The following is a 16,924-nucleotide window of genomic DNA, read 5'->3' on the forward strand; positions in this document are numbered from 1 at the left end:
AAGCTGTATGATTCATTTGACTCACTGACTGATTGATTGATTGATTGATTGATTGATTGATTGATTGATTGATTGACTGATTGATTTGATTCATTCATTCATTTATTCATTCATTCATTTGTTTGTTTGACAGACTGATGGACTGACTGACGGATTGACGGGCTGTGTCTCACTGTCTCCGTCTAAATTTATGTTGTTGGGAAGTTTTGTTAGGAGTGATGGTTCGTTGATAGGTTTATCAACTACTTCGCTTCTCATTTGGTAGTTTGAGCTCTAGTTTTTCAGATCAAAGACTAATTTCCGGTGTTTGTCAGATCAAAGACTAATTTCCGGTGTTTGTCAGATCAAAGACTAATTTCCGGTGTTTGTCAGATCAAAGACTAATTTTTGGTGATCTTTGATGTACAAACACATTATAGACTAATTTGGGGTGATCTTTGATGCAATAATTAACAATCTGTGTGTGTGTGTGTGTACGAACAATAACGGAATTCAATCATTGTTTATGCCTCTTTGGGTCAAGTTATTGTAAAGATAATGGCTATGGCAGGATTAGGGATATACATGTATATATATATATACATATATACTGACTTCTATAAGTTATAAATTACAGTCTGTATGTACGACCAATTGTTGAATTAATTTATTGTTTATGGCGAGTTCAACAAGGTACAACTGATCCCCCTTCACCTACATGTAGTAACACCTTTATCATGCATCATCTATTTAATCAAGTAATTTATTACAATTTAGATAGATTCAGTCAGATGGTGACTCTATCGGACATTCACTATTACACGTACATGTAGATTGTGTACGTGGTGATGCGCTGTTAACAGGGCGACAGCTAGTCCGAACGTTTGGAAACCCTTTAAATTGAGTTTTGTTGAGATCATCCAGTTTTTATTTCTGTTCATGTAGTAGAACATAAATTTACATACACCAACAAATAACACGTTTCGAGAAGAATTACCAAAGACATCATCAACACACATACATTTTTTGACATTTTTATTTTTATTTTAACCAACGGACTGACAAACGTATCATTTTAAAAGGTGTTAAAAAGAGAAACATAGTAAATAAACTGGGTTACACTAATCTCAATCTGATTAATATCTGATGTGTTGAAAGCGGCGAGATGTCTTTATTTACCTCTGTTTTCATCATTCTGTGTCGTTTGTTTTGTTCCGGGTGATTGCCGCCTTCTCACATCTGACCCTGTGTAATAGAAAATCTTGTTTGAATCTCAAGGATCTTGAAAGGTTTCTTCAACCAATCAGCCCGCTTCTTTCAAAATTGTTCGGAGAGAATATGCTACCACCGATGGGTCGTGTTGTCAACGCAATCCTCCGTGTGTATGTTTATTTTTTCAATTTCTCCAGTGTGCACAGCTGCCAACATAACGCTTATCCTGATTGGCTTCTCAAAAGCACGAGATTCAAATGAGATTTCTATTACACTGGGTCAGATATGGGAAGGTGGCAATCACAAAGAACAAACCAAATGACACAAAATGATGGATATAAAGACATCTAGCCACTTTCACCACATCAGATTTTAATCAGACTGAGCTAATCTCAACTCGCTTTCAACAAGCGAAACCGGCTACATAAACATGTTTTGTTGAACTAATGTGGAAGAACGCCAGAGAGTATACTTAATCTTTTGCCCTGTTTTCACTGCAAAACTATCTATCACAAGTTTCACTGCAGTATGTTCATAATTATTATTCTAGGTATACATATCTTGACAAACTACATGAGCCAAGTCACATGTAAAGAGTTCGAACAGTAAACTTGTGTTTTACACTCTATCTGTTGTTATCGTTCTTGACAGCATTTGTACACACTACAGGGGAATATACAAGGCATTGTGGGTAATATATGCAAATGAGGGAAATTCATACTGCCACACAGCATTGTCACGGAGGTCTTGTGTTCAACTTATTTTACTACTGTCTTATGAGTACAGACAATAATCTCATTGTCTTTACACATAAGAGAGTAGTGTGGGTTCCCTACCAGTGTTTGGGTATGTAAAATGTACCTGAGTTACCTCGCTTGTTTACCAGGGTTCCCTACCAGTGTTTGGGTATGTAAAATGTACCTGAGTTCCCTCGGTTGTTTACCAGGGTTCCCTACCAGTGTTTGGGTATGTAAAATGTACCTGAGTTCCCTCGGTTGTTTACCAGGGTTCCCTACCAGTATTTGGGTATGTAAAATGTACCTTAGTTACCTTGGTTGTTTACCAGGGTTTCCTACCAGTGTTTGGGTATGTAAAATGTACCCGAGTTCCCTAGGTTGTTTACCAGGGTTCCCTACCAGTGTTTGGGTATGTAAAATGTACCTGAGTTACCTTGGTTGTTACCAGGGTTCCTATAAATTGATATACAATGAAAGTACCTAGTAGTGAATTGATTGTACAGCTGTACTATAGGTTCCTACTACACCACCGACCAAAAGAACACAAAACACTCCAAGCTTGTTTTTTAATCACAAAATACCACGCTAGTCTGGATCATTTCAACACATAGCTTAGAAGATACTTGACATTTTAAGTAAGCCTTGCAGTAAAAATATTTTATGTTGTATTAAATTTAAAGTCTTCTAGCAGGGCATTAAACTTGAAGTAGATCGTATGGGTCCCACCTTTCTATTACCAGGGTTCCCAACGTTGGAAAAAACATGTATGATAACGCTGGTAGATATGAGTCATTGATGTTGCAATGTCACTTCTAGGGCCATATGTCAAGTATTCAGATAAATACTGATATAATGTCAATGTCCTTATTATCACCTTATACAGGACTTCCTATAATGTTATCCTTACTTCCTGGGGAGAAGTAGAACCAGCAGTTTAATAACAAACAGTATGTGTGGTCCTATACGATTTTAAAACATTAGCATGATATTTGGAAAGACTGGAATACACATTGTACCTCTATGGACAAGTCAATCTAGACAACATACATACATAGAGTTTGGAAACAGACAGACACATGGTATGTCTCCTCTATGTACAAGTCAATCTAGACAACATACATACATAGAGTTTGAAAACAGACAGACACATGTTATGTCTCCTCTGTGTACAAGTCAATCTAGACAACATACATACATAGAGTTTACAAACAGACAGACACATGGTATGTCTACTCTGTGTACAAGTCAATCTAGACAACATACATACATAGAGTTTACAAACAGACAGACACATGGTATGTCTATTCTGTGTACAAGTCAATCTAGACAACATACATACATAGAGTTTAGAAACAAACAGACAGACACATGGTATGTCTCCTCTGTCTACAAGTCAATCTAGACAACATACATACATAGAGTTTACAAACAGACAGACACATGGTATGTCTCCTCTGTCTACAAGTCAATCTAGACAACATACATACATAGAGTTTAGAAACAGACAGACACATGGTATGTCTCCTCTGTGTACAAGTCAATCTAGACAACATACAAATATACATACATACATACATAGAGTTTAGAAACAGACAGACACATGGTATGTCTCCTCTGTGTACAAGTCAATCTAGACAACATACATACATAGAGTTTGAAATGGACAGACACATGGTATGTCTCCTCTGTCTACAAGTCAATCTAGACAACATACATACATACATACATACATACATAGAGTTTAGAAACAGACAGACACATGGTATGTCTCCTCTATGGACAAGTCAATCTAGACAACATACATACATACATACATACATACATACATACATACATACATACATACATACATACATACATACATACATACATACATACATACATACATACATACATACATACATACATACATACATACATACATACATACATACATACATACATACATACATACATACATACATACATACATAGAGTTTGAAAACAGACAGACACATGGTATATCTCCTCTATCTACAAGTCAATCTAGACAACATACATACCTAGAATTTAGAAACAGACAGACACACGGTATGTCTCCTCTGTCTACAAGCCCACCTGACAACATACATAGAGTTTGATCATGTCCATCTTGATCAACACAGTTGTTAACTATATTTAAATCCACAGGAACCTACACGCAGTCTCAAATCTTATTTTCTATAACTTTTCTACAAGTTTAACAACCCTTTGGTTTAAATACTACACACCTGTCAATATTCTTGACAATGACTATCAAACTTCTCTCCCAGACGTTTCCATAGACATGTCACTTGCATATATTTTTTTACACACACCTGTACTTCATGTATATGGTATTTCTGCTGACTTTGTAAATGATTTAAACTCATTTTTCAACAACAATGTTCCCAAACTGTGATTTTTCTAGACTTTTGATGTTTGTCAAGAATAAAATTCTGAGTAAGAATTATTGAGATGCGCTACAATTATTAAGAAGAGAACAGTCTTAATATAAAAAAAAAATCTTATTGAATCATTGCATAACTGGAGGACTGTTTGTCATCAAATAAGTTGTCAATGAAACCATGCAGAGCTTTCAGGTGAAGGTCAAAGGTCAATTGGGAATATCAGATTGCACAACAGTTGTCAATACATACAGAAATAGATCATACCATTGCAATGTCCATATCTATGTGTTTTGTTGATTTAATATTTTTAATTTAATTCTTGGTACCTGCAATAATATTTTATCTCCTGCTCAGTGTGTCCTCTAAGCCAATTTGACGCAACACTGACGCACACAATTTCTAGTGACGCACCAAAATATGATGTCCTATCTCTTATTATGTGATGACTCATAAGAAATGCCAGTTTTTCTTATTTTGACTCACAACAACAAAATTTGGCTATCATTAGAGGGTACACTGCTCCTACTACAGGGTCATACACAAAACACAAAGTTTGACTTATTCTCAGTACCTGTAATAGCATTTTACCTCATGCTAGAGGGTCAAAATAGAACAAGAAGGTTGACTTATTCTCATGCACGCCTACAGGTATAGTAATATATGTGAAGTGTGTGGAGCAAAAGTTATGGTGTAGACCAAGAAATCAAATATTTGTTATTTTTATGATGTGCCTAGGCAGTAATATTCTATTCTGATGTGCCTTGGCAGTAATATTCTATTTAAGGTACCTAGAATTGCTAGTAACATAACTACAATAGAACAACAACTATTGAAGGTAACAGAAATAGAGCTAAAAATATGTGTTACAGATATCCAGAGAGAAGTTCTGAATTTCTGTCACAGTCGGTACACACAGACTGATTATAGCGCTGACAATTTGTGTGATATCATATTTATACAATGTTATTTTGATAAACCTGTACTAGTTGAAACTGAGATTTTTTTTATCCAGTAAAGTAAAATACAACAACAATGCCAATAATAATAATGATAATAATGTTGGGTTCTTATATAGCGCTTTCCCACGCCGTGCTCAAAGCACTTTACAATTATTACCCCTGGCTCAGATCAGAACGGCCCTTTAGTCTTCCTCAACTCCCCGGGGAGCATACAATCCATTGCAGCCATTTCAGCGCATAGGATTAAAGCCTTCACATTGCAACCTACATCCTACCAGGTCCCCAATTATACAGCAGGGTTGACTGAAGCACAGTCGTGGTTCAAATCTTGCCCAAGGACTTTAGCCACTCAGAAACAAACAGCAGGCAGCGACAGGGCTCGAACCTGCAACCTGTAGGTTCCAAGCCGGTCACGCTAACCATTCACCCATCATGACTCCACAATACCTAGACTGAGTAAAGTTAACCTAATTAGAAATACTATTTTTATAGACAATCTTGCAATGCAAATTGAACCTTAGACTGAGATTGAACACAAGACATCTATTTTACAACCTCCTGTTATCAGATACGACACTTGGCGTTTATTGTTCGAAATTGAATTGGACTTTCCAAAGAATTATTGTTTATATAGATGTTGAATACTTTACACATTGTAGAATTGTTATATATGTATTTCTGGGAATAATGATTATAGATTATTTAGAATATTAGTTATCAATTGAGTTTATCTTGAAAATCACAGTTGTGTCTATTCTTTTAACACTGGTCATTTGAATTTCATTGTAACACCCCTGGTTCCTTACAGGGGAAAACACAGACACTGCATATGGCTTATAACCCCTTTAGTTTGTTCAAGGACAACATTATAACATAGGCACAGCTACTCCGTATCACACTTTGAAATGCTTAATTTTTTAAATACAAGACTTATGTTCTAAGTACGATTTTATCAGTTCAGACAAAGATTAAGGTTCAACGACCACAGGAAACGTAAAGTGGCTTTATGCCAGGCCAGATTTCACCTTGCCCCAGGCAGTCTGTCTTACATTCAACTTGTAATCTGTACCTCTAATACTTAACTATTGGTCAGTGAACTTTTCAATATTAGTCATGTTCAAAAATATACATAACGTCAATAATTTTCTAGGATGGCAAATATTTGTGATGGAAAACATCAGTTGATGTTTCTATGTTTTTTTATGATTTTACTTTTTAGAAGGTAAGAATTTTGTATGGGAATCCTTACCAAAAGATATCAACTTGATGATACTGTTCTAAAACATCATAACTTCACTTGTCATTCAAAACAAGCATTTGAAGAATGTAAATACTCAGATTGCAAACCACTGTCATGAGCTACTCATGAACAAGTTTTATCATGAAAATCCCTGTACTTGGGTATCAGTCTGTCATTGTACAAAATGTTGTTTAATGTTAGCTCATGTAGTAGTCATATGGACCTTTCAATAAACAGCGCCCCCATGCTTACATGCACCTTTCCTATACACATCAAAACAGTTGGGCTAGCTCATGTAGTAGGACTAAGGTCATATGGACCTTTCAATAAACAGCGCCCCATGCTTACATGTACCTTTCCTATACAAATCAAAACAGTTGGGCTAGCTCATGTAGTAGGTCATATGGACCTTTCAATAAACAGCGCCCCCATGCTTACATGTACCTTTTCTATACCAATCAAAAAAGTTGGGCTAGCTCATGTAGTAGGTAATATGGACCTTTCAATAAACAGCGCCCCCATGCTTACATGCACCTCTCCTATACAAATCAAAACAGTTGGGCTAGCTCATGTAGTAGGTCATATGGACCTTTCAATAAACAGCGCCCCCATGCTAACATGCACCTTTCCTATACAAATCAAAACAGTTGGGCTAGCTCATGTAGTAGGTCATATGGACCTTTCAATAAACAGCGCCCCCATGCTAACATGTACCTTTCCTATACACATCAAAACAGTTGGGCTAGCTCATGTAGTAGGTCATATGGACCTTTCAATAAACAGCGCCCCCATGCTTACATGTACCTTTCCTATACAAATCAAAACAGTTGGGCTAGCTCATGTAGTTTGTCATATGGACCTTTCAATAAATAGCGCCCCCCCTGCTTACATGCACCTCTCCTATACAAATCAAAATAGTTGGGCTAGCTCATGTAGTAGGTCATATGGACCTTTCAATAAACAGCGCCCCCATGCTTACATGCACCTTTCCTATACAAATCAAAATAGTTGAGCTAGCTCATGTAGTAGGTCATATGGACCTTTCAATAAACAGCGCCCCCATGCTTACATGCACCTTTCCTATACAAATCAAAATAGTTGAGCTAGCTCATGTAGTAGGTCATATGGACCTTTCAATAAACAGCGCCCCACATGCTTATATAGGCATTTTCTGTACAAACTGAGCTGACTCATCTAACAAGTCACAATATGGACCTTCCACAAAACAGCGCTCTCAATTCTCTGGACCTAATTGTAATGGTCTATTCATTTTACATGGTATAGTCAAAACTGAAACTAAGACTGAAATTTGAATTTTTATGCATCACAAATAAGGTTCCAGTCATAGAAAGTAAAGTCTGGTTTTGGCTTGTCATCAGTTTCAAATAAAATCATCTGACGACAATACAGTGACTGGGAGGAACTATCAACTTGATACATTAAACCATATCAGTACTGATATTAACCACAACACTGGTTCTGGATGTAATCTCTACCACTTGCACTAGATTTGTTGAAAATGTTGTTTGTAAGAACCGTATGTCGTGCCAGACGGCCAAGTCTTTGGGCTATAAATGTGTTGTTTATCAAGTGTACACAATAACACTGTATGTATCAATGCCACAGGATATAAAGTTAGAACTTTCAAGTACAGGAAATACCTCTTTTTCTTACTTCCTAAATATCCCCTAATCCAATGAACTGTGGTTAAACAATCAAAATATATGTTGCATGTCTTTTCTTTACCTTAGACTTTAGAGACAACGTTTTCTACATCTTAGATTTTAGAGATAACGTTTTCTACATCTTAGATTTTAGGGACAACCATGTACACGTTTTCATCACCTTAGACTTACGGGACAACCATGTATGTGTTTTCATCACCTTAGACCTAAGGTACAACCATATAAACATTTTCATCACCTTAGATGTAAGGGACAACCATGTATGTGTTTTCATCACCTTAGACTTACGGGACAACCATATATGTCTTTTCATCACCTTAGACTTACGGGACAACCATGTACACGTTTTCATCACCTCACCATGTTACCTTAGAGTCTATTGATGTTCATGACCTTTGCACAACACTAGGTCAGGTGTCATTTTTGAATAAATTTAGTTACATAGCATTGTAAACATTCTGTCCAACTTCTGTGTCACAATACATCTTCTAGGAATTTTTTTTATATTTTTGCTGACTTTTGAAGCAAGCTACAAGATTTAAACAAAGGTTTATACGTTTATCGGCTTCCGAAGCAAACTGCGGGATTTAAAATTCTCGTACCTCCAGGAACACCCGGATGTGGGTCGCAAAGCGATCATTAAAAGTGACGGATTATCTTACATGTTTAGTCTATCATATTACATATTTTTTTGGCAACGAGCTTACTTGAATTTCTTAGATTTAATTCTAAACAAGATTTTTACAATAGATTTGTTAGAATGTGTTGTTTAACATGGGAAGTACCTACATGTGTATGTACAGAAGGCAAAGTACAACCACTTTACTATTTACTATTTACAACAAAGGGTTATTTACTGTGTTTTGTTAACAGCAGTAAGTCAAGTAGTCTACGTAAAACCGACTTTAGTTTCCCTGACATATAACATGATGCATGTACATAGTTGAACCATAACACTTGTAGAAAACTTACAAATATGATGTATGTACATAGTTGAACCATAACACTTTCTAGAAAACTTACAAATATGATTCATGTACATAGTTGAACCATAACACTTGTAGAAAACTTACAAATATGATGAATGTACATAGTTGAACCGTAACACTTTGTAGAAAACTTACAAATATTATGCATGTACATAGTTGAACCGTAACACTTTCTAGAAAACTTACAAATATGATGTATGTACATAGTTGAACCGTAACACTTGTAGAAAACTTACAAATATGATGTATGTACATAGTTGAACCGTAACACTTTCTAGAAAACTTACAAATATGATGTATGTACATAGTTGAACCATAACACTTTCTGAAAACTTACAAATATGATGTATGTACAAAGTTGAACCATAACACTTGTAGAAAACTTACAAATATGATGTATGTACATAGTTGAACCATAACACTTGTAGAAAACTTACAAATATGATGTATGTACATAGTTGAACCATAACACTTGTAGAAAACTTACAAATATGATGTATGTACATAGTTGAACCATAACACTTGTAGAAAACTTACAAATATGATGTATGTATATAGTTGAACCATAACACTTGTAGAAAACTTACAAATATAATGTATGTACATAGTTGAACCGTAACACTTTCTAGAAAACTTACAATATGATGTATGTACAAAGTTGAACCATAACACTTTCTAGAAAACTTACAATATGATGTATGTACATAGTTGAACCATAACACTTGTAGAAAACTTACAATATGATGTATGTACATAGTTGAACCGTAACACTTGTAGAAAACTTACAAACATGATGTATGTACATAGTTGAACCGTAACACTTTCTAGAAAACTTACAATATGATGTATGTACATAGTTGAACCATAACACTTGTAGAAAACTTACAAACATGATGTATGTACATAGTTGAACCGTAACACTTGTAGAAAACTTACAAACATGATGTATGTACATAGTTGAACCGTAACACTTGTAGAAAACTTACAAACATGATGTATGTACATAGTTGAACCGTAACACTTTCTAGAAAACTTACATTACAATATTTCCTTTCATTCTGATACCAGGATACAAGACTCAGTACAGCTATTACCTTAGAGTTGATTTTCCAGTTCCAAGATGTATTGCCTGAGACGACATCGCTTATATTGTTACATTTAGGCTTGTTTTGTCATTATTACGTGTGAAATAACGTTTTCAACAGGAAATGATGGAAAGACATGTTGACCTCTTTAAATGAGTGATTTTCTAGAACAAAGACTAAGTCATCAATGACAGAGATAAGAGGGATTTTACTGATAAACCCAGGGGTACAGTCAGGTGACAACCATCCCCTGAGTACGGCATGCACTGAAGAAATGACATCAATGACAGAGATGCATTTTACTGGTAAACCCAGGGTACAGTCAGGTGACAACCATCCCCTGAGTACAGCATACAAATACCCTGCAGAAATGACATCAATGACAGAGAGGGATTTTACTGGTAAACCCACGGTACAGTCAGGTGACAACCATCCCCTGAGTACGGCATACAAATACCCTGCAGAAATGACATCAATGACAGAGATACATTTTACTGGTAAACCCAGGGTACAGTCAGGTGACAACCATCCCCTGAATAAGGCATGCACTGCAGAAATGACATCAATGACAGAGATGCATTTTACTGGTAAACCCAGGCCGGGTACAGTCATGTGACAACTATCCCCTGGGTAACACTAACACATACAAACCCCTCTGAGATTACAGAATACATGGCATTGTATGGCATGATGCATTTTGACATCAGCAACAGGTCTATCAAACTTCAAAGCCAAACACAGAAATGACAGCTCACAACTGATGTCACCTTATACAGGGTTAACACTATACAAGTGAGAAGGTACTTAGGGTCATGTACCTCTATGTATTAGTACAACAGGAAACAAACACTTGAGACTATACATACATGTTTTGCTATTAATTCACAGTTTTCTGACTTCCCAAAGTAAATCTCTTTACGTGGTTACATTATAACCTCTAAATCTGTGATAGCACACTCAAGGCACTTCAAGAAGTAAACAATATTGTAATATTGATGACAAAAGCTAGTTGAATACTTCATCATGTTCTTGACATTCTTGCATACGAATGAGTGGCCGCAAGTCAAAGAAACTGAGCAATTAGATGTTATTCCTCAATATTTTTCTTCATTCAGCCAAGGAAAATACAAGTGACCTAAGGGGCCTTTGTCACTACTCGGCTAGCGACTCATAGTGACAACCCCAGGGGTGAACAAATCCATTGGTCCTGAGTCCGGGACTAGCGATTTTTTGGGGCGGACCACACACATTTTACCTTGTGTGGTCATCGGACCAGTACATTACTTTCAATAACTATGTTAAAAAGTCATCTGAATATACAGATTCATAGGTAAGATTTAATGTTTCACATTAGCTGGACCTGGGACCACTAATTCGTTCAGCAGGACCACTGGATTTTTTAAGGCACTGGTCCAGGGACCACCAGTTCACAAAATGATTTGTTCACCCCTGAACCCTTAGGTCACGAGTATTTTCCGTTAACACCATACTGATCCTACACTGGCACTGAGATAGCCCTTGGCATCCACTGTGCAATTGAAACTTATGAAAGTGATTCAAATGTTTGAAGTTTTAATTATCTGATTAACTTAATTAATCTAATTAGAAAAACATATTAATTTTAATATAACTGTTCTACCATATTGTCCACAAGTAAACAAACTCATTTACTGTATACAGGGAAATCTGCACACTTGACTGATTACCTACCCATTGCCTCTTACAAAACTGTTGGTACAGCTGATAAACAACCTCCCCATTTAGCTTGACATACATTTCACTATATTAAGCATATTCCACTATGGAATGACTCACAAGAAAACCTAGTTTCTATCATTTTGACAGACAAAATTTGTTAACATTCATTAGAGGCCACACTGCTCCCTATACAGTTTAGAAGGATATGGGCCTATATGCTATAATTTCAGTAAAAAAATATAAACTTATAAACATATCAAAAAGCTCTATTCATATGCAAATTAGCTGATATGTGATTAATATTGTCATTTATTTATTTATTTATTTATTTATTTATATATTTGGAAGACCGGGAGCAAGTCCTGTGTGCTATAATTTCTGTGTTGTATAATAAAACCTGGGGTGGACATTGGTTTACATCTTAGACAATTCATACACTTAATAAAATTTTGTTGTTAAACTACAAGTTCTTTATGCTGTAGTGAAAAAAAACTTCCTTTTTTGTACCTCATAATTATTGAGAACAAAGCAGATTAGAAAATAACTGGAAAATTTGTATCCTCTCGATGACTAGAACGTATCGGTTGGACAAAGCACATCAAATAATTGGCATAGTTATACATAACACAAATTACATGGTAGTGTCATCTTTACAAAATCACACCTGCTTTCAAAATTCACATAGGGTTACCAAATTACAACGTGTGGTGACAACAAAATGATGCAATGAAAAGTCATCATGTGACCTTGTGCATTACCTCCTGGGTAGTCTTAGATGTAGTCTCGCCACTGGGGGCTCTGCCTATGAGACCACCCTAAATGAGAGTCTGGGGAACAAGATTCCAACTATCCCGCACAGGAAGTAGCCTCTGGAGCAGTGCATCATGGGAGTACTTCACATCCAACTTTGCAGGCTGAACAAATTGGTACCTTCTCTACAAATTATCACTTCTCAATCGACTGATATATATTAATTACACAAACAGATCTTGTAGGCCTATTTTTTATGCTTGGAAGAAATGTACTGCGTGACTTCCGTCACAAGGTAGTTGGAACATGGTTTCCCCAAACTCTTGTCTGGGTGGTCTCGTAGAACAGCCCTCAGCGGTGGGAGTCTGGGTAACCAAGACTATTTTGGATGAAGCAAACTAATTTCAACCAGTAATGAGTATGATCTGCCTAACGCTGACTGGTAATATAAGGAGATAAGATCATACCAGTTTATCTGTGTCGCTGTACTTTGTATTGTATACTGGCAAATATCCAGAACATTTTAGATGCGTTTAGAGGACACTCATTATGATCACACGACTCAAAATTAACAGTAGTCCCATGTACGTCCAAAGACTACCAATTCTTGTCATTGGACTACCATAATTTACAGCTGGTAGCCCACTCAGGCTACCACTGATTATGTGATGATTTAAATAATGGAAGATTTACGGACATAAAAGTATTTCTAATAAAGGAACTCTGTTTTCAGTTCAGGAATATCGGAGTACTGGTCACCATCCTTGGGCTAACAATTTCTGAGACTACCATGATTTTCAAGTGCTGTACTAGTAGTATACAGAATAACAAGAATTAGAAGAGGAGGCGAAAGTTTTTAGATGCTATTTTTGTTTACAAACTGGTCAATTCATGCTATAATTGTCCATCTATTTTGTACAAGGTTTGTTTTAATGTACAGAGCAGACAGCTACGTAATAACCATATCTTTCGCATCAGTGCCTCCAGAGTAAATCTGAGAAAATATTCCCCAATTTTAAGATGTTTAACCACTTGTAATGACGATTTTAAAGCAAATCCAAATATAGATTTATTTAGTCCTGTTTCCGCCTTTCGGCGTGTGCTTCAGGCTGCGTGTTTTTAATAATTTTTCCTGTTTTGTTGTTTTTATTTCTGTGTTTGCCTTTTATGTCATGTCACTTCCTTCTGTTATTGCTACCCCTTGTTTTATCTTTTTAGTGCTTGTTTTTCCTTATTTGTTTCCAAAGGTGCCTGTAAATGGGCTTTATGCCCGTTGGTTTACCTGAATAAATAAATAAAAAGACTGTGGATGTCAGACTTCCATGAATTTCAAGCTCTGTGCAGACAGTACTGGTTGATGAGAGACCTCATTCAAAATACAAATCAATTTATGTCAATAGCTTGTTTGCAAGTAGGTGTGAGTGTTTCTTTCTTTTCTATTTCTTTACAATGTAGTTGTTTTTTTCAATAACTTGCCAGTTGGACTATGTTTTGTTCCATCATATTATCATTCTTCTACTGTATGATGTCATGTCTTTTCACACAGACACCCACTCAAACACACCCTAGTCTCATCCATTCACAAACATCTCCTGGCATTATACCCGAAATACTCATGACTTTATTCAATATTTAGCTCTCTTTCAAAACTAGCAGTTTCTTGGCCAACCTTACATACTGTATAACCATGTAGTAAAGACTAATTCTGACCTCTTGGCCATATAACCGAAATACTGATGACTTTATTCAATTTAGTCCGATTTTAGTTTGTTTTGCAGTTTAAGTCACAGTTCAGATTAAATCTAGGTGTGAAAAACAGTTGTTTGGCAGAGTTACTATAAAGAGTTTGTCCAGAAAAGAATAATCATGTCATCCTTTTGAGAATACTAATGCGATGACCTGGGATTGAAACACAGCCTGACTGACTCCTTTAACTAACCTTACATTTGATTTCCCTTACCTTACTGGGCAATATCAGTCAATATCTCAGTCATTAGTGACAAAATCTGGCTAGACAGGGGAGTATTTGATTTGACTTACTTTAGCTAGAGATGGTAGTGTTTTGAATTGACTTACTGGACACCAATGTCTCAGTTATTAGTGACGATAACTGGCTAGACAGGGTAGTATTTTGAACTGACTTACTGGACACCAATGTCTCAGTCATTAGTGACGATAACTGGCTAGACAGGGTAGTATTTTGAACTGACTTACTGGACACCAATGTCTTAGTCATTAGTGACGATAACTGGCTAGACAGGGTAGTATTTTGAACTGACTTACTGGACACCAATGTCTCAGTCATTAGTGACGATAACTGGCTAGACAGGGTAGTATTTTGAACTGACTTACTGGACATCAATGTCTCAGCCATTAGTGACGATGACTGGCTAGACAGGGTAGTATTTTGAACTGACTTACTGGACACCAATGTCTCAGCCATTAGTGACGATGACTGGCTAGACAGGGTAGTATTTTGAATTGACTTACTGTACACCAATGTCTTAGTCATTAGTGACGATAACTGGCTAGACAGGGTAGTATTTTGAACTGACTTACTGCACACCAATGTCTTAGTCATTAGTGACGATAACTGGTTAGACAGGGTAGTATTTTGAATTGACTTACTGCACACCAATGTCTTAGTCATTAGTGACGATAACTGGTTAGACAGGGTAGTATTTTGAATGGACTTACTGGACACCAATTTCTCAGTCATAAGTGACGATAACTGGCTAGACATGGTAGTATTTTGAATTGACTTACTGGACACCAATGTCTCATTCATTAGTGACGATAACTGGCTAGACAGGGTAGTATTTTGAATTGACTTACTGGACACAAATGTCTCATTCATTAGTGACGATAACTGGCTAGACAGGGTAGTATTTTGAATTGACTTACTGGACACCAATGTCTCAGTCATTAGTGACGATAACTGGCTAGACAGGGTAGTATTTTGAACTGACTTACGTTACTATATCTGCAAATCCACAGGATGCTGCGGCGTGTAGTGATGTCCATCCCTCATTGTCTTGCATTTCTATATCAGCGCCATTTTCTACTAAAAATTCTACCATGTCCAATTTTTCATCTATAACTGCCTGCAAAGTGAAACAATTCAAAATATATTTTAGACAAGAACACCACTCCAGGAAAAAAGAAGACATTTCTCAAAAATCAATAAATATTTTTGTTCACTTTTATATTTTTTGGTATTTCTAGCGACAAGTGGTTGTTAGTTTGCTGAACACCTACCAATGGGTTACCATTTTTCCAATTTTTTTTTTATGTGGAATTTCTAGATTCCATAGAAGTGATTCTAGTTTGGCAACTGTTTACATGTAACCATGGAAACCTTTAATACTACTGGATTACATTGACTAGAGACTATAATGTCGTTTATTTGTTCAGCAAGGTAATGAGTAGAGAATTCCAGGGTTCAAGTTGGTTTCTAACATTTCCCCATATTAGTTCAGCAAATAATGGCCTCCTTTATCAATTTCTGTGACCTCTGACCTTTGATCTCTCACCCCTAATGAGGCATCCAGTTGTACAAATAATTCTATAACAAAGGTTTACACATGGTATTTGGTTGTTGTTTTTCAACAATTTTATTTCAACAAAAGGGAAAAATTTATATTCACCACTTTAAAGTAAGCAAAAACAAAAAGTCTAAACGTAAGAATCAACGGTTTCACCACACTAAGCCAAAAGCCAATGATGTGCGAGTAAAAGTGTGGGGTTACACATACCCTGGGTTTTTGCACAAGTGCTTGCTGTGTTATCAGTGGCTGTACTTTCAACAGCATATAGTGAATGAAAGTACTTAAACAGAAAACACAGCTTCACAAGGGCAAATACCCAGAATACCAACACTGACAATTGTGGATTTGTCTTGCAAAATAGGTTTATTCAAAACAGCAATTTTGCAAAATGACGGCTTTACGAGATTTACAATGGAGTGTTTGCATGGTTATCTGTATACAGGTATGAAATAATGTTTTTTTTGGTATTGTACTGCAGTACAATTATTAATCTCCATATCACTGCCAGTCACTCTAAACCTACAAGTTGTTATAATAATAATGTTAGTTTTTATATAGTGCTTTCCCACTCTGTGCTCAAAGCACTTTACTATTATTAACCCTGGCATGGATCTATGCATCGGCACAACGGCCC

The 16,924-nt window shown here is 36.2% G+C and overlaps 1 protein-coding gene across 7 annotated transcripts in view; it reads right to left on the reverse strand.

Moving 5' to 3' along the window:
• LOC144452643 (uncharacterized) overlaps positions 1 to 16,924 on the reverse strand; it is a 119,935-nt gene that overhangs the window by 88,118 nt on the left and 14,893 nt on the right. For all 7 annotated transcript variants that reach the window (XM_078143781.1, XM_078143778.1, XM_078143777.1 and 4 more), the window contains exon 2: positions 15,716 to 15,846. In XM_078143781.1, coding sequence (XP_077999907.1) covers positions 15,716 to 15,846 — 131 coding nt within the window. The remainder of the gene's footprint in view (positions 1 to 15,715; positions 15,847 to 16,924) is intronic.

Source organism: Glandiceps talaboti, chromosome 23 (assembly GCF_964340395.1).
Source record: "Glandiceps talaboti chromosome 23, keGlaTala1.1, whole genome shotgun sequence".
NCBI lineage: Eukaryota > Metazoa > Hemichordata > Enteropneusta > Spengelidae > Glandiceps > Glandiceps talaboti.